The sequence below is a fragment of the Perca fluviatilis genome, chromosome 6 (genome assembly GCF_010015445.1).
Source record: "Perca fluviatilis chromosome 6, GENO_Pfluv_1.0, whole genome shotgun sequence".
Lineage (NCBI taxonomy): Eukaryota > Metazoa > Chordata > Actinopteri > Perciformes > Percidae > Perca > Perca fluviatilis.
In genome coordinates, this window is record NC_053117.1 from 33,468,224 (window position 1) to 33,490,882 (window position 22,659).

The following is a 22,659-nucleotide window of genomic DNA, read 5'->3' on the forward strand; positions in this document are numbered from 1 at the left end:
GCGTGTGATTAATGCGAGCGACATTTAATGAAGACGTATGTCAATAATGATAGTGATAATAATAATACTACTAATAATAATATGGTAAAAAATGATAGGCTAATAATAATACATGGGGACATGCAGTGTACATGCTCATATATTTTCTATAGAAAATCAACGTATTGAAACATTAATCATATTCCATGAATTCACTTTTTAAAGGCTATATTAGTTTTTACTGTATTTCATTTTATTTAGGCTGTATGTATAATGTGGTTATTGTGTTTTGTTAATATTGAAGGTTGGCACTATATTTTCTTTTCATAAAAACATCAAACATAAAATTAGGGTTAAAAAATGTGGGCTTTATGCATTTTATATAAATACAAATGTGATGTTGATCTTGTTTCATAAATGCATAAATGAATGCTGATGCCCGATGGTATCAACCATCAAGACATCATATATTTCAGTTGCGGTTAAAAAAAACAACAACAATCCAGGAAGGCCACAGTTGAAAATAAAGCTATTTTATTGTCAATGCATTCAACGTGATTAGATAAACTATCAAGTAGTAAATTCCCGCAAAAGGAAGAAACACTGAAACTATTCCCCACTGACACAAAATATTACACTTTGTATTTCAAATGAAACAAATTATTTACATCGTAGTGTATAGACTGCATCTTAAATTAATATCATTTAAATATTACATGCACTCTGAAATATAGTCTGACATAATATCCCAATTTGTGTCCATATTCATCGTCGACATGAAAAAACTTTGCTGTGTTGTAAACCATGACGTGTGACTACATTTGTATTTCTTCTCTATATTTGCATTTATATGATATAAAATACAACTTACTGTACATTTACACATATTTAAATCTTCCCTTATTCTCAAACTTTTAAGTGCTTCACACATAGATCAATTTCTGAAGTCAAAACGCATTTGCATACACCCAAAACATGACATTTTGTACAGGGGAGAAAAAGTAAACAGACCGAACAGGAATTAGAAGATCATAGTCCAAAGTGAAAACAAGTGCAAGGGGTGTTTTTGTATTTTTAAGTGGCCTATCTCCAGTCGGACTGCTTAAATCCGGGCAGGGTCACAGTCCCTCCTTGATGGGAAACAGTCCCTCCCTCATTAGTCTTTAAAAGTCAGTTATGGGACGTCATATGACGTGACAGGTGATGCCGCTCCCGGAAGGACTCGTTGCAAATGGGGCACTTGAGTTTCTCCTCGCGCCGCCGCTTGACCAGTGGCTCCATGGCGTACTCCTTTTTGTGGTGGGATCGCATGTGGTAAACCAAGTCCGAGGTCATGCGGAAGGAGGCGTTACATTTGGCGCACCAGTTCTGCGCCGGCAGGCAGAGGGAGGTGAAGGAGGGCGGCAGGAGGGTGAGCGCCGAGGGCATCTGAAGCTGAATAGCCCCGGAGTTCTTGGGCCAGAAGGTGGTGGCGTAGACAAAGGGGTTCTGTTTGGCCATGCCGCCCGGCACGGGGCAGTTGGCGCCCAGTTCTGCGCCCTGCAATTTGGCGGCAAGGTGATCGGCCTGGTAGAGTCTGTTGGAGGAGATGGTGTCGCCCACCGCTGGGTGGCAGTCCAGCAGCTTGGCCGGCATCACCAGCGGCGAGATCTGGGAGAAAGAGGAGCGAGACGGCTGGCTGAAGGCGCTCTTCCTCTCTCCACCGCTGCCGCCGCCTTGCTGGGTAACTGAGCTGAAAGCGCTGCCCATGGGTGAGGTTTGGGGTGGCTGGGTCTCCGTCAGAACCTGCCTGATGTTGAGGTGCTTCTCTGATGGATTGCTGCTTGGACGACCGCCATCTTTGTTTTCAGAGTTGGAGCTCTGGAGGTTTTTGTTGCCGCTGTGGTGTTTGAGGTTCTGCGAAGACTTCTTGACCTCGGTGAATGCGCTGCGCTTGCCCTGACCAAGTTCTGTGGAGCCCGGCGGGGAAAAGGACTTGTGGTTCTCCTCCAGGCCGTACGCTCCTCTGTAGTTCTGTGCAGACGTCGCTAGCTCGTCTTTAGACTTGGACTGTGGAAGGCTGGGCCCTCGGCGCTCCCTGTCCTCTATTTCCGAGAACTTCCTCTTCCCCGAGCTCTCGCTGCAGATCTCAGCCTCCTTGTCGCTGGGCGGGCTGGTCCGGTTGTTCTCTAGATCTCTGGCCAGGTTGTGAAAGTCTGTGGAGGGTTTGTTGCTGTCCTGAGGGCTGCTGAAGCCCTCGGAACGGCCCAGCTTTGGACTGGTCCTGGTCGGGGTTGTTTTTGGTCGCTCGGCGCTGCTCTCTTTGCTGGGCTCCTCGTCGACCCCTGTGATGCTCTGCAATCTTTTGGTGCAACGGAACCGGAGATGGGCCAAGAACGGGAACTCAAACTGGAACCGCTGGCTGCAGTCTGGACATGAGTAGTGAGACGAACCTGGGAAGAAAAGAGAAGGAAATGAGTTCTGACCAAAAGAGACTTTCCTAAAGCTATCCTGCTGAAGGGAGATGTCTTCTAATAAGGCACAAAGTATCAGCTTTGTAAAATTGAAGTCAGACACTATCACCGATTGTTGAAGTAAAATAAAGACCAAGAAGAACAAATGATAATGTCATTACTCTAGTTTATAAGAAAATTGCCATGATGCAATGCATGATACAGTTTTAAACTGTACAAGGTATTTAAGGTATTTAACTTGGCATTTTACAGCAATGAACTAGCTTTTAAAGCAAGGACTAACATGCACAAACTGTTGCTTACTGTAAATAATGTGGTTAACAACTGTATTGGTTTTGTGGACCCATGATGCATTGCATGAAACCAGTATCCTACCACAAAATGATACAGTAATTGACTGTTGTATATAAGAAAATTCCCATGATGCAATGCATGTTACAGTTTTGATACTGAAACGTGTTTTATGGTATTTAACTGGGCATTTTTGAGTAATTAACTGTAGCTTTTACAGCAATGGCTAACATTGCAGAGAGTCAACACGGGCTACAACACTGTCGAAAGGGGATCTGGCTTCAGTCGACTCACCTTTGCTCTTGGCGGGCGCTCTGCTGGAGCTGAGCAGCAGCAGGTCGATGAGGTCTTTGCCGTACCAGACCAGCAGCTCCTCGTCCTTCTCGATCCGGCGGAGCGAACGGTACAGCAGCTGGCCGTTCTTCACGTAGGCCTCCAGGTTCTGTTCCTCCTTGTCCCGGGCCGACTGGACCAACCGCAGCCACATCAAGCCCTCTGAAGTGCTGTTGGCCGCTGAGGTGTCCACCTGAACAAAACAAACATACCCATTGAGTTATTACATCAGTGCAGCAGCTCAAAGTCATTTCCAGGCATATATTCTGCCTCAAAATCTTATTTTTTTCAATTAAAATAAATGAAAGTACTGCAAATAAAGACCTTTAATATCAACCAACCCCTTCGAACCAAATATTTATTTCAATATTCCCACATCTTGAAACAAGGCAATATGACATGTATGTTATTACTGACATTGTTGACAATAATTATTGGCAAACTGAAGCAAACGTCTGAAATAAATAGCTTTTCCTTAGAACAAAATAATCTCAAATTCATTGGCAGATTATTCCCTTCATGTAGAAATATTAAAAAAGGAAACATTTCCATGACTCAATAAATGATTAAATTACTTGTTGTTGTTGTTTTTTTGTTTTTTTTGCAGTGTAGGGGGAATTTTTTTTTATTAAAATAAGACTGCAAAAATCTACTAACATGATAGTGTACTATTGCTGCTCCTGCATTCTTGCTCCAGTTGTGCCATGCATTAATAGGACAAGGGCCTGGATCTATAAAAATAGATGTGCTGTATCTGGAGCTGCTCAGCAAGACAAGCATTAATAAAATAGATTTTGACAGGCTTGTTAAGATGCTAACTGGTAGAATTTTAATTTCAAAATTAAATCCTAAAAAAAAAAAAAATACTGGGCTAATAAAAATATTAAATAATAGAAAGCATGCTGGGGCTTGAATTAAAGTACAATTAGTTCCAAATAAAGACCACCTTACCCTGAATATATAAGGTGCTGTGCGTTTGTCGGTGGATTTCAGAGCTATGAAGGCGATGCTGTCATACAGCGACGTGTGGCTCAACACACAAGGCCCGAAAATGGCGTTTTCCGGGATGTCACACGTCGTGTAGACGCTTGTGAAGATGTCCGTCAGACACTGCTGGACCGCTTTGGCGTCCCCATCCCACACCAACTTCTGAGAGCTGGACTCCTCCATTTCACTCTGCAGAGACAAGAGACACCAGAGATCAGCAGTCGGTAAACAACTAAACCCACTTCTGTTACATGGAAATAATGAATTTAGGTTTTTTGGTCCCAGTTGTTCTAATTCTGTTTATCAACCGAATATAAACCGCAAATGTCAACCTAAAGCTGCTAAACTAGCTGTCTCGTGGGTTCTCCCTCCACTGTCCCTGCTGATAGGAAATAAATCTCTTCCTAGACAGATCGGCGAAACCAGCTGTCAAGGGCGGCGTTTGGGGGCCCGTTTCTTTCTTTTCTTTTTTTCTTTTTCTTTTTTTGGCCAAGCTTTCTAATTTATTCAGTCCCCGTAATAACTTCATGACGGCATCACGTTCAGCATCCTGATGATGTGGTTTCCAAATATTGTCAATTATATATATAAGAGAAGGGAAATATGCTACAATCATAAAAGACCAAACATAGTAATAATACTCCAAATCACAATATTATCATTATTTTTATTGGTGTTGTGTTTACGATGATAATAATAATAATAATAATAATAATAATAATAATAATAATAATAATAATAATAATAATAATAATAATAATCTCGGAGTCTACCAACTATTTGATAAAAATATTAAAAACTATGTAGGCTATAAGATTATTTTAGATGGTGGATTACGATAGAATTTGCCTGTCTGTCTTCGTTATTTTAGGCTATAATATAGCCTATAATACAAGTATTATTATTAGTATTCATATTTTTATTTATATTAGCATTAGCAGGCCTCTACGGGCTACAGTTGCCCTTGTCTATTCAGCTGCGAGGGTTATGATTGGCGGCATTCAAAACGAAAAAAAATCCAATGATCTTCCTTTAATCTGATATTATATTATAATGAAGTGACTTGTGAAGTCTCAAGAGTGATTTTACAATGGCTTTATGGCAACCTGTGTTTTTATTACCATATATTCTGTAAATGTAGCCTAATATTCCTTAAATATTAAGGCTTTATAGTGTTGCTGTGACATCTAAAATCGTATTATAGAATCACTACAGGATCTTTATTCCTTATCAAAGAAGAAAGAATAAAAAAATAAAAATAAAAAAAAACTCCAAGTGCGAGCTGCTGAGGTCCGTGCATGTCCAATGGAGAGAGTATGTCCAATGGGTTTCAAGTGGACTGTCAAAGTCAGTGATTTCATGTCAGCCAACCTTTCTCTCCTTTCTACAAGCGGCACCGTATGCCTCCTCATTACCATAATCCACCACGTTCCCCTCTGAGACTGTAATTAAAGCAGCACGACCAGTTAATTATTTCTTTTCTCCCTTTTCTAACCTCTGAATGTGTGTTCAGACGGCTGCGGCTCTCCTCCCTCTGCCGCTAACTACACCAGAGACTGTGCGCGGAAACGTGCACCTGATACGCGCGTGTGCAGCCGTAAATGAGGCTCAACGGACAGTCGAATAACATAAAAAATATATATATGTAGAATGAGAAAAAATAATACTAATGGGTTTCAACGCCGCCAGAAAGCTCTGCTCCAATCGCGTGGAAAAAAAGTCATTCATAAATTGTCTAAATAATAATCATATTCCAGTCTTTGCTGTGATTATTGTTGCACGAAATATTTCTAACATTGATCACAAAATAATCATTCACAACTCTTTAGTGTTGCATTTTGGGGCTAATGGCACGGGTTGTATGTGTATTATAGTCACTGCGTGATTTATTTAGACGTTCCATTCTCCTATTAACAGTTTATAACAGGTAATAAATCACTACCAACCACTCAAACAACTTTCACCGTGACACAGCTTGTGCAACATAAACGAACCTGTTAATCGGGCTAGAAAAATGAAATAACATCCACAGAAGGACCAAAAGTTAGTTTTGCGCCAAATCTGGAAGCAATCTGGCATTTTACGCATCTAAGAGATTGCCTGATTGATTCAACTCAGAAATAAATAGGCTGATATTAACACTTGCACTCATTAAAAAAACACCGTGGTTAGAGGGAACAGATGAGCTGTCGCCTGTCCATCCCCGATACCGATACGTTCTGTGACTGCACGCACCCTCAGAAAAAAAGCGAGGCTCCTCTCTGGGTTTGCTCCTCGCTCTAAATTTTTTTCTCTCTGATTTGTTAAATAAAAAGTGTGGAATCTGATTAAATAACCCCGCTGGTCCCTAAGAGGCTCAAAAGCAACAGAGATGTTCCCTGTAGAACATTTTGCGCAAGGTGCAGTGGAGAGCCTTTCCAAAAGTGTCTCTCAGTGCTGCGAGCCTAAATGATTTCTTTCCGGTACCAAACAGAAGCCCTTTATGTTCGGAGGAACGGAAACAGTCGCTTCACAAGGAAGAAGACCGCACAAAATATTCGCCAACGGTATGTAGCCTATCACAGTCGGATTCAAATAAGAGAGAAGATATAAAGAGCTGAGTGTCTGCACGTCCAGAGACTGGAGGAAAGCAGCCACCCTCCCATTCAAACCCACTGCGGGTGGGGTAGGGGGGTGAGAAGAGATTGGGGTGGCGGGGGGTTGGGGGGTGGGGAGGGGTGGGGGGTTCTGGGGTGTTTAACCCATCTGCTAAAGCCGTGCCAGGCTGAAAACTGTGCTAAATCAGCGCTGTGGCTGAATTGCGGGGTTTTTTTTTGTCCGCGGCGCTGAAACATCTGCGTGCGAGTTTTTTTTTTTTCTTCCTTCTTTTCTTTCTGCGCCGCTTTCAGCGCCTGCAGGATGTGTGACTGCATGTGCCGCGCAAAAACAAAACCCAGAAACCGTCCCTTCAACTATCCAAACCACACACACACACACACACACACTGCTGTGCATTTCACAATCCTACCTTTCCGTCGATGAGGAAGAAAACAATAATCCACAAACGAATTGTGAGCGATGCTGTGATTCAAAAACCAGTTTGCACCTCCGGGGGGGAAAAAAAGCCCCGAAAACAAGCAGGGGGATGCGGTGATGGAGATGATGGAGATGGTGATGCGCTCCCGGTCTGGTCCGTATAGTGTCAGTACATTCCCCCCCCCCGGTGTAGTGAAAGTGACAGTGCTGCTGCTGCTGCCGCAGATAGCCTACTCGCCGACACTGGGAGTGAGCGGGCGGGGGTAGAGAGAGCTGCACGGATAAAGGGAGACAGAGAGAGAGAGAGAGAGAGAGAGAGAGAGAGAGAGAGGCGTGCAGATGGGGCCCGATGCTCTGGCTGACTGGCACACCGACACACACTTTTTGTTTGCCGCACATAATCTACCCAATGAGGCGTGTCACTCTCCGTCTCCTCCCTTTAACTCTTCACTGACCGACTGTCATTTGATGCGATTTATGGACGAGCAGAGAGATAGAGACCCCCCCCACCCCTTCCCTTCCTAACCCCCGCCTCCCTTTATTATTGTAATTCTAATCACAATAGTTGGTGGTTGTATTAGAAAAGAAGTGGCATTTAAGGAGTCGAATGTTGGGGGATCAAGTTTAAGTGCAATATCAGCTGGAGAGTCAAAACACGAATATCTTTCACATCATGATAATACTAACAACAACAATAATTATAATGATTAATAATAATAATAATAATAATAATAATAATAATAATAATAATAGTAGCCTAATAACAATAAATGGGGGTGACACTGTGACACTCACAATGTATTTAAATGTATGGTAATTAAACGCTCTTTGTGTCTTTGACCCGTATCTGAAGTACTTTTTGGACTTGGACATTCCGAGCATGCAGCAGCGGGGCACTGGGAGCTTCCCCTTCCGCCTTCCCGCCGTGCCAGCCGGCTTTACCCGCAGCCAGAGCGGCTATGCATCCCGGGTAGTGTCACCGCGGACCGCTGCTGCTGCTGCTGCTGCTGCTGCTGCTGCTGCTGTTGTCTGTACTGTGTTCAGGCTCATTTAGGGGGCGCCAGTGCATAATTTGCATTGAGTGAAGGCTGATACTGTGATGGAAGAGAAAGCTTCAGGTCAGGTGCAGCCCAGCTCGGATGTTGGGAGGTTTTTTTCTTTAACTGCTTTTTGTTCTTGCAAAGAGAAAGCATTTCTGCACACGCTTTATATAGGCTACTGAACTAGGCTGTATAAAGCAGATATGTTAAGCTTATAACTTTTAACTTTCATGTATCCGTTTTGTATCTCACATTTGTTTTTCAAGACTAAAAATGACCAGTCTAAAGAAGATATTATAATATATACAAATATTTACAAACATTGACGATGATAAACTGGAATAAAAATACTTTTAGTTCCCTAATGGATGTGATAACTGACAACAAATGTTTGTTTTTTTGTGTGTCAAGTAACAATAAGAAATGTTTTAAAATAGAAAGATGTTCTGTATACTTTTTTTGGTGTTAAACCTGCATTTAATAATAATAATGAATGCAATGAGGAATTAAGGCTGTTTTAATATAAAACTGAATGAATTATATAATCAATGTCCTGTCCCCAAGAATGCTTTAACCATTAAGGCAGTGTTCAATGTCCTGCATTAATGCAGATTGAGCTGTTTATTTCTGAAAAGTGTAAAATTCTGTTTTGACAAAAGAACTGCCAGGGAAATCAAAACAGAAGAAATGACTTCCAAATCATATTTATCAGTTATTATATTCAACTAATAACACCACTTGTCAAGATGTTGAATTTATTGCGTCTTCAATTAAGTGTATTTTGCTCGACTGAAAGAACAAATAATCTTTTGTTGTTTCTGTTTCTGACAAATTCTGCAAATTAGAGGCACAAAAAACACTGTTATCTTTGAGAAACAAAGAGGAGTTTTGAGTTCTTTATTTTTTGCTGGAGAAAATCCAGTTTCAAAACATAACAGTTCATTTGATGTGAAGACTTGGGATGTAATACATGACCAGGGAGGGGGTCAAAGGTCACAGCGACAGCAGCCCTAAAACAGAGACGCGGACAGCGAGCTGCCCAAGGGCGCCTCAGAAGGGAAGAAATGGATGAAAGGGAAGTGTTGTTGGCCAAATTGAAACCCTTCAAATTAAACTGATCTGTTTCTACCACTTTCACTTGATTGAGTCATCTTGGCAGCAGTAGATGACACTGAAGCTGAGCTAAATTAAAAGTCTTTGCAACAGCAGGAAACATGAAGTAAAAGTGCTTGGGGATGCCCACAGGCCATCAAACAAATCAATTCTTCCTCACTTGCCCCTGCTGAGAGTTAAAAGAATGGTGACCCTCGACACCAAATGATGATACTCAAATGTTAAAGTATTTCACAACCAAATGCTTTTATGTCCCAAAAGGCAACAAATAAGATGAAATATTTTAAATAATTAGTCTATCATATTTGGATTCAGGTCCAAATAGACAGATGAAGAAAGAGCTGTCTTTGTGTTTTCTTCTTCTTTTGCGTCGCCTTTATTGTGAAACTCCTTAACCTTCTATACTGTCTGGTTATGACCAAAAAAAAGAGAAATAAAAAGTCATTTTGAAGATGCTGTGAGATTGCAGCATGTTACAGGTAAATTTGAGGCGTAGCGCAGATGAGCTGAAGCATCCTGTCGTGGACTGAATGATGAGTAGTGCACCAAAGATTTTTGCAGAAGGAATACATTCACACAAATACACTCGCAGTAAAAACCCACGAGTGGTAAAATACAATCGTCACAGCTTGCTGAGAGCTGCCGGTTTCTGGCCTCCCACTGTGTGTTTCTACCAAATCACACACTCTTACTTGTTTGGGGTTTTCATCTTGGTTTGGAGAAATTATTTTCATTATTAAAAAATGTGTTTGTGTAGACACGTCCATGCAATCGAGAAGATGATAAAAGTAGCATTGGCTCCTGTGCCCTTGTTGCCTGTGAAAATTGTTAAAATGAGAAAATTCATACATGACTGTTTGAGTTTTCCCATTTCAAGTCATTTCTTTTACATTTTGAGTTTATAATTTCTGCACCAAGATGTCGAGAATGAAGAGGGGGGGTCTAAATCCCTCTGCTCGCTGCACTTCTCAACCTCAATGGGCTGAAGGGGAGGGACCACCCAAAAATGTGAAAATGGCGGTAAATGGCAGTAAAAGCACGTTACATTTTTTATAAAATTGAAGTGAGAAAACAAGCCGACAGATATATTTTGCAGGTGACAATAGGTGTCGGTAATGCTCCGCCGGTTGAAATTCAGCATTAAAAAGAAGAAGAAAAAGAAGCAGTCAAATATTGCGATCGTCATTTCCGGTAAGTGCATAACGGTCGTTTGCGATTTGAGACAAGACTATGCTGTAGAAGTTCACGCACTACGCAAGTAAGTACATATGTAGACAGTGTACTGCACAGAAGTGTACTATTGGAGGTATCCGAGTTGAGGGACAACACTGGTGTTATTTTTGCATTCTAACATTAGCATAACCAGTTAAATGTTAGCATTTCGACGATGTGCAAAAATTACGCTGAATTACGTATTGAATGGAGCCAAGAAATACACAGCTTTGTAGTCTGGTTTTAGTCTGCTGTTTTCCTGGTTAGAAAAAGAACCAAGCCAATGAGAGATATGTAGGTTCAACATCATCGTCCTGTGCTAGAGCCACGAAACAACAACAGAAAGATTTCTATGGCTGCAAGTGTGGTTGAGATCAACACAAAGATACCAGTCTAGTACTTGTTCACATTAGACAATATCGTACTTCACAAATTGCATCCAGTTTCCTTTTTTTGTAGCGAGGCAAAAAGTAAAGGTTTGGATGTCTGGTGGTGGATGGGTGGGTAACATGTCCGACTTTAACGCATCCCGTTGCAAACTTTTAATCAATTTTGACCTTTTTTTTTTTTTAAAACAACACAACGTTTCCCTAACCTTAACCAAATGTGTTAATTGGCTAACTTTAACATACCTCAAGCAGTTTATTTAGCGTAGTCTATATCCACGACCTTCCACTTCCGTGACTGCCCCGTTGCCGCTGTATGTCCTTTTTTTTCCGACCTGATGTCCATTACCTAACGCTTCCTTTGGGCTGGAATTCTAAACTCCGGTGGATTTATGAGGACTATGGTTAACTGCTCCTCAGATCTCTGCAGGGTAAATCCAGACAGCTAGCTAGACTACCTGTCCAATCGGAGTTTTCTGTTGCACGACTAAGACAAACCTTTGAACGTACATCGTTTCCAATCAAATAATAAGTTCTAAAAAACCACAAGAAGCCGGAAACCAGCACGTTTTTTCTCCCATCCCGGAATGCTGTGTGGACTAGCCAGACCCTCCTCTACGGCGCTGTGGAGGAAGGTCTGGCAAAGCGAGACTAATTTAATGTAACCGTGATATTTCCGTAACCTTAACCATAATGTTGTTGCCATGCACAGCAATAGACAGCAAACATTTTAAAAACATCAGAATTAATTGTGCAAAATAACTTCATAAAACGTAACAAAGGGATTTAATAAATTGTCCAATATCGACAACCATGTCTGGCGATAGTAATGGATGCCTATAACACAACGTAGCCTGGTTCCACGCCTCTGAATGCCTCGGATTTCTTCAGCGATTCAAACTGTGACAACCGTGAATGAGATCGACAAACTATACAGGGTGTCGTAAGTCAAATTACACAACAACTCATCTTAAATTGTCATATCTTATCCGTCAACATGACAAAAATGATGTTCTGACTGTGTAGAACCGGCCGGAACAATGGAAAGAAGAGTTCCAACCAGGACAATTAGAACGAAACTTAAAAAACAAGCACTGACATTATGAACAGTTGTTGGCCTGTTTTTCTGCATCAACCGTCCAACTGAAGTTCCTATCAGGTAAAATTACCTGTTGAGTAAATACTGTATGAGCAAAGCAGATTGATGCCCAGAGCCCATCATTAATTCACCGTCATCATGCAACATCTTGTGGGAACATTCTTGTGATTATAAATGCCCCTCCATTAATTATAGAGAGAGTTTCTGACAGGATCATATTTTTTATCGTGGATCAATAGCAACAAGAAACCTGAGCAACTTCTACAAAACTAAACTTTATCTTTCATCTCAATGCAAAATTCTGTGGTAATGATAAGTCAATCCCCCCAACCTTTCATTCAACAGAACACGAGAATGACAACAGAAGCTTTTGCAAATTGATTTCAGCAGACAGACAGTGGCAGCGCTGCGTCCCGGACGAACTGTCTTTCTGTCACTGCGTCTCATCAAAGATTAGGTTATGTTTTCTGCTTTGAAAAAAAAAAAAAAAAAGCAACTTGGGAGGCTAATGCATTGATCTTCGATGGGTAAACACATCACAGGAAAAGCGCAGTTATTCACCCAGATGTCAAAGTCCTGAGCTGTGGACATGTTGACAGTTATTGTTTCCAACAAAGCTGTTTAATAAATTTCCCTACATTTTGATATGTGGAGCGGAATATGTTTTTTTAATTTCTTTTATTTTAATGGTCCAACACACACACATAAATAAAATAAAAGGACGATTGGACACTTTGTTCCTTTACAAAACAGCCTAAGTACTTACATCACACTCTCTTTTCCACCTGTAAACATTGCTGGTTCCAATACCAAGGATCATCCGGACCTATTAGCAAGGCAATTAGCCCCCAGGGGATTTAGTCTGCAGTTCCTCCCAGCTGTATACATGTGAAGCATTAGGATATTCTCTTCAGTTAGGGACAGTCCTATGAAGACATGACACTCATTATACTGAACCTTCTCTATGTTTTGTTATTTACACTCTATGTGTGGTTGGAGCTGGAGGGTGTAAGAAATGGAACTTGGATGAACTCTAATATTCATGTATTTGTCGAATTTGTTATTTTCTGATGGTCTGTATGAGGGTCTCTGTACCTGTGGTAATGTGTCCGGAATGTTGGAGAAGGGTGGGATGATGAAGTACATTGTCTCAAGAAAACAATCTCGTAAAAATCTAACATTAGCAACCTTTTATTTCAATTTTTGTCGAACCAAATTTTTTAATTGTCACTGTCTGCCTGTAATGTTGGTACCAAAGGAATTTGAGCTCATTTTACTTATAGATTTTACTTGGTTGCTCCAAAATCATCAAAGTGTACATTTATTCCCAGGCCTCTTTCCTTATTTGCCACCTGGTGCATTAGATTTATGCTCTGCCATTTTATTTTAATTTTATTAGCTAAATGGTCAAATTTATGCACTAAAGTGCCCTCATAAATTTTCACAAAGAAGAGAAAAATGTAGTGTCTATAGCATGTACTCTTCTTTTTGCTAATGCAATGCTTTGCCTTTGATAAATGAAATAAGTGTGAGGTTGCTGACTGCACAACCTATTATCATCAGTGGACATGCTTTTATACTGTGGTTCATACTCAGCATGGCTATAGCACCAGGGCCAGAATGTTCATGTAAAGTGCCTCAAGTAAATAATGTAGCCAGAACCTCTTTTTTTACACTATAGTGCCACATTATTAACATAAATATCAAGTAGTGAAAAACAAAAGGGATGTAGATGACAGGTTAAAGTTGACTAAAGTTTACAACCGTAACCTTTTTAATGAAATCTTACATGAGTCATTGTTTTCTTTTTTAGGATTTAGCTTTTTGATGTGGATATTTTATTTTTTTTGTTTATTTTGTATTAATGAAATTCAAGTTTTAAAGATTTTATTGTTCAATTCTGTCTTTTATCTCATCTTGGGATCATGTTATCAATATGTGGAGATGAATAAAACCATGTGTTTTCAGGATCCATAAATAAACAAATCAAAAACGTTTACATTATGTGAAAGTAGAAGTGTGCAAAATCTCCATGTAATGCTACCTATTGAGTCAACCAGTGTGCAAAGGTCATAAGATGAACATGAGAGGTTGCAAAATGATTACCAAAATAAGAAATAATAAACTCCTATCTGTCACACAAATTGTGTTGATTTCTTAAGTCTTTGCTTCCTTGAAAAATATTGTGTAGCTTTATATTTTATTGCCTCTAAAATGATGAGGCGTCACTTTTAGTTAAACTGGTCTTAAACCAAAGAGGTTGGGAAGGCACTGTCAACAATTCTTTGTTATGTAGTGAATGAGGGGTCAAGGCAGTGATTTTTGACCTATCGTGCTTTTATCTTCTGATTAGCCATAATTGACATCATCATTGTTCCGACGAATCAACAAGAAGGCCGTGGCTCTGAAGGGAGTCTTGTAAATACAGTCCAGGCGCAATGAAGAAGAGTTACACAATAAGAAAATAAGATCCAAATCCCTAACTGACGTGATGATGGACGAGCAGGACTGTGACTGTGAAAGTCAGTGTAGACCTTCCAGTCTCTTTCCAATGGAGGGCAGAAGAGGAGAGGGAAGAGAGAGGCAAAAGCAAAGAGGAAGTGTGGGCTGTTTGTGTGTCAAAGAAAGACACACACACACACACACACACAACACACACACACACTCACACGAGGAGACAATTCCTGTGATAGTTGAAGAGGAATGTGAAAGCTGTTCATGTGAGACAGAGGAGGAAGAACAGGCAGCGGTAAAAGGCCTCTCTGTTTCCAAGAGCTTTTGGCTCATACAATCACTTTTATAAATGTCAATCCTGCTCTCTCACTCTCTGTGATATAACACAACAGTGACTCAACCTTCAGCCGGTTCAGGATAGCTCTTAAAATGTGCTGTTTAAATCCTCCTCCGTCACACAGGAAGTGATGTGTTTTTTGTGTGTTTTTGGCACCTGCGGAACAAACACGAAGAGCTGGGTGGTTAAGTAAGAGCCAGACAAACGGACGAAAAACCGAAATTACAGTTTTCAAAAAGAAAATAACGTTATGTCAAAGTACTGCCCACATTGTTTGGCTGACACTAACACAAATTGAAATGCAAGAGTCTGAGGCCTAACTTGAGTTTTGTCCCTTTTGCCCACATGCGAACTGCGTTTAAGGTCACTGAAAATGGATCTTTTCAAAAACTCCTGTCAGGGTGAAGATTTTCAGTAACTCCGTTTTAAGTCTCGTTGTGTAGATGGGAAACATCGGAGTGCTGAGGCGACATTTCGTGCATTGGCAGACAAAATAGTGCTGGTTCTATCTTAGCTAACAGGACTTCAGGCGTCAGAATGGGCTACAGTGTTATTGATGCGCCATTGCAGCATGGAAGCATCCAGTAATTGCTTTTTCAGGCTTCTGATTGGCTAACGTGGCTTTAGGGTTAGGGTTATATATCACTGCCTGTTGTTTCGACATTCTATTGACAGCTCTTCAATTGTGGTTTTGCTTTTTCGTTTGGATAGAGATTTTGTTAAACAGTGCTTGTGCGGACTGGATTTTGTTTTAGAATGAAGGAGTGAAAAACCCCATATAACGACAGTGACCAGTTGTTTTAGGAAATGACTGAGCCTTTTCTAAAAAATGAAACCATATATTTGTGAGCTGTTTTTAATTTACATCTTCCGTAGGAACCAGTGGGCCGGAAGTGTCACAGACAGTGCAGGAAAGTCCGAAAGTATTTAGAGACAGACTAACACATTCTTGCATTATTTAATGCATAATTCATTTGTTGACAATCAAAAAATATAGAAGAACAAGCCACCTGTCCTTTAACAACTGCTGCATGTTGACTCAATCTGCAAGGTAAATTATTTCAAGAAATAAAAAATGTATTACTTTCCAGCCATCATATGTCACAATAGTTGGTTTTGTTGCTGGTACAGTAAACCAATTTAGTTCTGATGTAAAGCATTTAAAACCCAAATATGTTAGCGCAGAATACAAACAACATTAACGCATAAAGATGGACTTCCACACTGGCAGTAATCCTCACATTTAGCTATGAATTAACCAAACACTTTAATCCCCTCACTGCACGTTAAATTAAGTTGTCGTTCCTGTCCTCATAGACATCTAATGGATCTGGGGGGAAAAAAATGAGGGAAATTGAGGAAAAAAAGAGAAAAAACACAGAGGGGAAATGTAAAGAAAAAAAAAAAAAACTGGGAAGGAATGAATTAATAATGAGCCACTTTTATACCGGATCCAGCGATTATACAAATGGGGGAAACGGCCAAAAAATATTCTGTATGGCATATGGCACTTCAGCTGCCATATGTGCCAGTTTTCACAAAAATTGGCAATGACGTTCATGATGGTCAGTAGTAACTGCCAAAAACACAGCAAGGCCTGAACAGAGGGAGAGAGAGAGAGAGAGAGAGAGAGAGAGAGAGAGAGAGAGAGAGAGAGAGAGAGAGAGAGAGAGAGAGAGACAGAGGGATGGAGAGAGAGAGAGGGGGGAGGAGAGGGGAGTAATGCTTCAATAGCTTTGTTGGCTGGCTTGGACTCCTCTCTCCACAGCTTCTGGTGCTCTAACTACAAAGAGAAGAGACAGAGAGAGAAAGAGAAAATGACAGAAGAGGAGAAGAAAGAGGAAGGGAGAGAGGCAAAGAGAAACTGGCTGCGTTCAGATCAAGAAACATTTTCTACCTCTGTTCGGCTTGTTTGGTCAAGTGAGAACAATACCACTCACCTCTTTCATGGAGCGGGCTGGTGTACATGTCTAATTGACAGCTGAGCCAGTGGGGGCAGCGAGCCACAATTGTCCCTTTTCGACCAACAGAAGCTAAATCAGGAGCTCACGTTTCCTTTTGCATATTATGTTATGCGTGTCAGCACACCTGGAGAGCAGTAAAAAAATAATAATAATTAGGCTGACGATGGATTAAGAAATGTTTGAGGTGCAATATTCACACATGAGGAAACAATAACAGAGTGCTCTTTGTATTTATGTTTGAATGGTTGTATTGAACAGATTTGTAGAGAAGACATGCAGAGGTGGAAACAGAGACTGAAAAAACCAGAGCGTTTTTGACAGATCACAAAACAATATCCACCCCCATGTTGTAAAAACTGATAGTAGTGACACCTTGAGCTGAATAGGCGGGGTTTCCTCTCCACTTCAATTTGGTGCAAAACAGCACATGCCGCTGATGCCAACTTGAATTGATGATTTTGTGCGGCCACTAATTACAATATAATGTGTACCAGCAGCACTGTAAACAATACAGACTAATAAACACACATCTCTCACTGCTTTTAGTGGCTAAATGGAAATGATAGAGATTCAAAGTCATACCTGCCGCCTTATGTGCCGCCTGCATTGCATTTAAGCCGGTTTCCCTGTCCTTGCTGCTAAATAGTGGTGAACTGAGCACAGCCACCCAGTTCTGAAGCAAGTAAATCCTGGAAGTTACACTGGGAAGAGCTACCACCAGAAAAGGGGTTTTGGCTAAGTGAAGAGAGTTAGAGAATTCAATTTAAAGCCTGGTTCCTCTGGTCAAAACACAGGTAAAGTTCCTTGGGTCTTAAAATGGCCCCCTGTCCAAGGACAGAACACATTTTATTGGCACTTAAATTGACAGTTGTCAATCACACCACTCAGTATTTCAACTCATAAAACGTGATATTTGCAGGCACGTTTTCCAACTGTTAAATGTGCTACAGCTGCAGCTAACCACCCTGCAAACGTGTTTGCCCCAACAGATGTTTGTTTGGTTACTCATGTTAAAAAAAATAATGTGCAACACCCTAGATAAGAAAGAGACATTAGCTAGAAAGTTCAAGTTGGTTGCATTTCGAAGTCTGTGGTCTTGTGTTGGGTCTCAGGCTGCTGTTGGTCAGTTTCACTGTCAGCCAATGATTGAACAGTGACTATCTAACCTTGCGGAACAAACTCTTATTGGTCTCTGAATTACTTTGTTCTCAAGCTTTGGTTAGCTTGTGAGAAGATAAACAAATCAAATACACAAATGTAACAAAGACAACTCTTCCAAGAAAATCAAGTGTAGGTGTGATGGCTCTCTAAGGGCGTTTTCACACTCGGGCTGACTGAACCTGTGGCTGTTCGTGCCGAGAACTTGGTACAATCGTTTAAGTGTGAAAGATGCTGTCACACCTGGGTGGGGTCCAGAACAATGGTATTGGGCCCTTCACAGTTTTGGGCCACATACTTGAATCTATACCCAGGATCTTCAACTGTTGACGGGAAGTAATTGCTGTATATTGCATATTCTGAAAACATACAGAGTAGCCATTTTCTTTGTTTGAAACAGACTCAATGGGGCTGTGATCCTCACACCATTTTATGGGGGGATCCAAAACAGATTCTTCATACATACTGGATGATATATATATATATATATATATATATATATATATATATATATACAAACGATTGAAAAAAACAGATCTGGGGCGGGCACTTAATAGACAACCATGTACCTTAATACAAGCTGAGACATGAAGGGTTGTTGCCCACTTAGCTTAGATGAAGCTGGACATCAATGTCCTCAGATCCCATTCAGACAAAGTGACAATTCTTTCAATACGGCTTATGTAAGGGGGGTAGGAAACTTGACATAAATACACAGAAGCTTTAAAAATTACTTGGCCAATAGAAGCTTTTTTATCGTGATCTCTGCTGATTTGGTCTCTCATACAGCTCTAATTTGTACTGACCATGTAACACTCAAACACAGAGCCGATCTAGCTTCCCTTTGAAGATTTTCTGTCATGTAAATCCTGTGTGTTTGCTGCCTTTCAGCTCAATTCCCAGGAGCCAAGAACAACCTGGCGTATGCTCCGACGATTATTTTGGGACATCTTCAAAGGGACGATGACACACTTTCTGTCTGAATTACAAAGACTGCCCAGCCACTGAACACGACCCGGTCATTTGCATCCATCTTCCAAAAAAGTTTTAATTCTTGCTGCAGTCAACTAAAGGCCACGTAGGCCAACATTGCCTTCTGTGGCGTGCGTGATTCCAAAAATAAAAGTGACAAAAACATCTCCATCGCCTCAGACAGGGAGTGGGGTTGTGTGTCCCAGAAGAGTGAAGAGGAGCGAGCTGAGGGGCCTTTTCCAAACCTGGGCCACCCCCCGCTGCCACCTCTACCCCAGGCAAGCTGCCAGAGCTGCTCAAGGCTCAGAGCTGCGCTGAGCCGCCATGGCAAGGCTTAATGTTCCGGGTTCCACTGCCCTCAGGGCATCCTCCCATTCACAACCCAACACACAAAAACACACTTTGGGAAGAGAGCTGCACGTCTGCCTCTGTCTGGGCAGGGCAACGTCCTCCAAACTCTTCAAATGCTACACTTGGCTTTGCTTTCCTTGTCTCACATAACCGGGATAATTCAAACAGACTGAATTCCCCAGTTTGAAAAGTTTGTTAATAAATTACTAATTTGAGCTTTGTCAGAGGTGATGTTAGTGGAATTTCATAATAATAAAGGAAAATGTTGCTCTAAGTAAATGTTATTTTAAACAGTAAATCCAATCGATATTAACAAAAATAGGAACTGCGTGTAGTCAGGCAATTCTTCTTGTGTTGCACATAAGGCTACGACTACTAATGGTTTCCTCAGGTGTTCGGTGATTGTAATAATGACAGAATCAGTTGTCTGTCATTTGGGTCATTTCAAATTCTGGCACAATTTTTCTTACGTACCAGCAATTACTGAGCTCTGAGATGAATCTTTTTTGAGGGTGTAATCAGAAAATTGAAATGACAGAGGGAATTCTGAGAATAAAATCATAAAAGATGTTTAGGTTGAGAAGTGGTATTTATCTTATTTACCTTTGAGGCTGGCACATTCAACATTTTTGAAGAGAAAAAGAGATTGTATGAGCTGTTTGATTTTGGGAAAGTGAGTCCCATTTTCTTTTGTGTTGGAGGTCCTATGATATTATTTTTCCATAACAAAAGTCTGATCTCTTCTGGTGTACAGACAATTGAAAATGATAAATCGTCGTATAATTTCGATGTTTCATTTCGAAAACCTTCCTAACTTTTGTTTCAGTTTCGATGTGGACTTTGATTTCATAATTCTGACTTTATTTACCGAATTATTAGAAAATTAACCCCTCTACTAAAATATTTTAAATGTGGCCCCGGCATTGCTTCATTTACAGATGTCCTATGATGATAAGAATTTGATATGCATATTATTTTGTGCTTCTTCTTTTCCTGTAGTGATGATTGGAGGCAGCAATGGAAGCAACCCTAAAAATCCAAACCATAAAACATTAGGTAAAGAAAAAAAAAATCTTTACTTTGTTACATTTCACTGCTGCATCCCAGGCCCACAAAGTTCAGTGAATGTCATTTACATGCGTCTTTGAACACAGAGTTTGTAATGCATGAATTGCATGAGGTCTCCACATCACACTAGTCCTGCATGAAAAAGCTCATGTCACCAATTTCAATGTTAAACTTCTGTCTGAAAATGTTTTGGGAGGGGAGAGACAGGGGCTGTTTTGATGTAGCAGAGAGCAAAAAGAGAAAAAACTTGTGAGATGAAGATGACAAATGATGTGGAATGCCTTGAGGAGGGGCTGTCAGCAACACTAACATACCCCCCCCCCCCTCCCCGCAATCAGAGTGTGTGTGTGTGTGTGTGTGTGTGTGTGTGGGGGGCTCTTTAAAGCAAATTATGGGCTACAGCTGCTGAGTGGAGGGCATTCGAAGTGTGTATAGATGTGTGAGTTTGGGGGTGTGTATGGCCCCTCTCAGACTCCCTGCACAGGGAGAGCTCTGCGTTCCATTAGTGCATCAAAGTTTCATCTCAAAGAGACAAAAACACACAGAGACAGAACAGAGAATGAGAATTCAGGGGGGGGGGGGTACAGGGTTGGCTGACAGACTAAAAAACTGAATAAATACAAGAAAATGAAAAGCCATGCAGACTCAGAAGACACTCTTTCAGGGCGAAAAAAAGTTTTTTCCGGGGACCCGTCCGTGGAGAAATATTCAAAAGAGGAATTCAAAAAGCCTGTTTCCGAGAGCTAAGGAGCTGTTTTGACAGCGACATGAAAGAGGCCTCAGTGAGGAGGACCTCCATCAGGGACGGCCATGAGCAGCAAGTGCAGAACTGGCAGTGAAAGTTGCACGTGGCCACAGAGACACGAAAGCAGCACAGATCCAGCTGTGGTGAAAGTGACACCTTTTCACCACACTGTTGCTCTGGCTCCGGTCCCAACAGGAAGTCACGCAGGAGTTCATCTGATTTGGAAAAAAAATTATGATTTGCTTGTTTTTTTAAAGCCACATGTCCTCAATACTTACTTCTCTGCAGGATGAACAGAGGATAACATGGGTTTACTTATTTATTAGTTATTAAAAAGCAGCCATTTCACCCCAATTAACCTCAGATAAAATGAAGATGTTTTGTGTTTCCTGCTGCATCAAAACTTTGACATAAGTATTGATTTTTGGTTTTATCGCACAATAAAAAGGCTTTTATTGCTACATTTGAGCACAATATTTTATATATAAGTATTTTCCAGTGGTGGAAGAAGTATTCAGATCCTTTACTTAGGTAAAAGTATTAATACCATACTGTAAATATACTTTACAAGTAAAGTCCTGCACTGAAAATGTTACTTAAGTAAAATTATGTAAGTATCATCAGGAAAATGTACTTAAAGTATTAAAAGTAAAAATACTCGATGCAGAAAAATCCTCACATTTCAGTTCTGTGTTTATTCGGCTAATCATTTCAGCTGTACTTGTAGGGCGTTATATTGTTGGGTAGCTAAATTTATAATAAAGCATCGTATTTTATAAATTACATGTGTTTTGTATGCAAAAATCTTAATTTGTAAAGTAACTAGTAACTAAAGCTGTGTCAGATGAATGTAGTGGAGTAAATAGTACAATATTTCTCTCTGAAATGTAGCGGAGTGGAAGTAGAAAGTAGCATGAAAAGAAAAGACTCAAGTAAAGTACAAGTACCTTAAGTACAGTACTTGAGTAAATGCACTTAGTTACATTCCACCACTGGCATTTTCCCATGTCTTATATTTAATTTCATAACTCTGGAGTATGTGAGGGGTCCTAAACCCCAGGGTGAAAGCCGGAATAAAAACCTAACTCACTCCTTTCTTACAAATTATTTTGGTACCGTATGGCTTGCCCGGATTCGATTGATGACATTTATTAATAAGAAAATAAATCCCTCTGGACTTCAAGCGATGCCTCGCAGGGAGCTGAAGGCGGGAGCACCATCCCGGACATGCCGGCAGTCACCAGGGATCCTTTAACTTCTGACCCTGGTTGACATGGATAACCATGTCTGACCATAATCGCTTTGAAGCCCCCCTCTCCTTCAAGATGTTTAAGCCGAGGGAAGGATCGTGCCCTTAATGAGTGACCCCTGGTTTTAACGAAGCACTGCCTCGCCCCCGGGCACCCTATTCCCTGGACTTACTCAGGGGTCATGCACCCGGGGTTCATCGACCTCATTCTTGTCACATCAAGGCTAAGCAGACGGCGTTGTCCTCTACGCTTTCTACATGGGGGAGATTTCACAGCAGATTTACCTCATAACCACCATCATCCTCCTCTCCGCTCTCTGGGAAATCCCCTAATTCCCACTGTGATCTCCTTTGTCTTTGTTGTTGTCTGAGCCTGGCACGCACCCCAAGCCACCAGTCCCTGTTTGCCTTATGTGGTTTTTGGGAAATGGGGCGGAGAGCGCAAGGCTTTCA

The 22,659-nt window shown here is 40.9% G+C and overlaps 1 protein-coding gene across 2 annotated transcripts; it reads right to left on the reverse strand.

The window, feature by feature from the left end:
- Positions 1 to 491: 491 nt before the first annotated feature.
- prdm8b (PR domain containing 8b) lies at positions 492 to 7,436 on the reverse strand. 2 transcript variants are annotated; one of them, XM_039804567.1, is made up of 4 exons: positions 7,051 to 7,436; positions 4,008 to 4,232; positions 3,018 to 3,249; positions 492 to 2,411 (listed from the first exon to the last, which is right to left on the reverse strand). In XM_039804567.1, exons 2-4 carry the CDS (start codon positions 4,224 to 4,226, stop codon positions 1,150 to 1,152), a joined length of 1,713 nt encoding a protein of 570 aa, XP_039660501.1. In that variant the 5' UTR covers positions 4,227 to 4,232; positions 7,051 to 7,436; the 3' UTR covers positions 492 to 1,149. The 2 variants fall into 2 exon arrangements, with proteins under 2 accessions (XP_039660501.1, XP_039660500.1); XM_039804566.1 differs by lacking the exon at positions 7,051 to 7,436 and adding an exon at positions 5,165 to 5,264.
- Between the last annotated feature and the right edge of the window lie 15,223 nt (positions 7,437 to 22,659).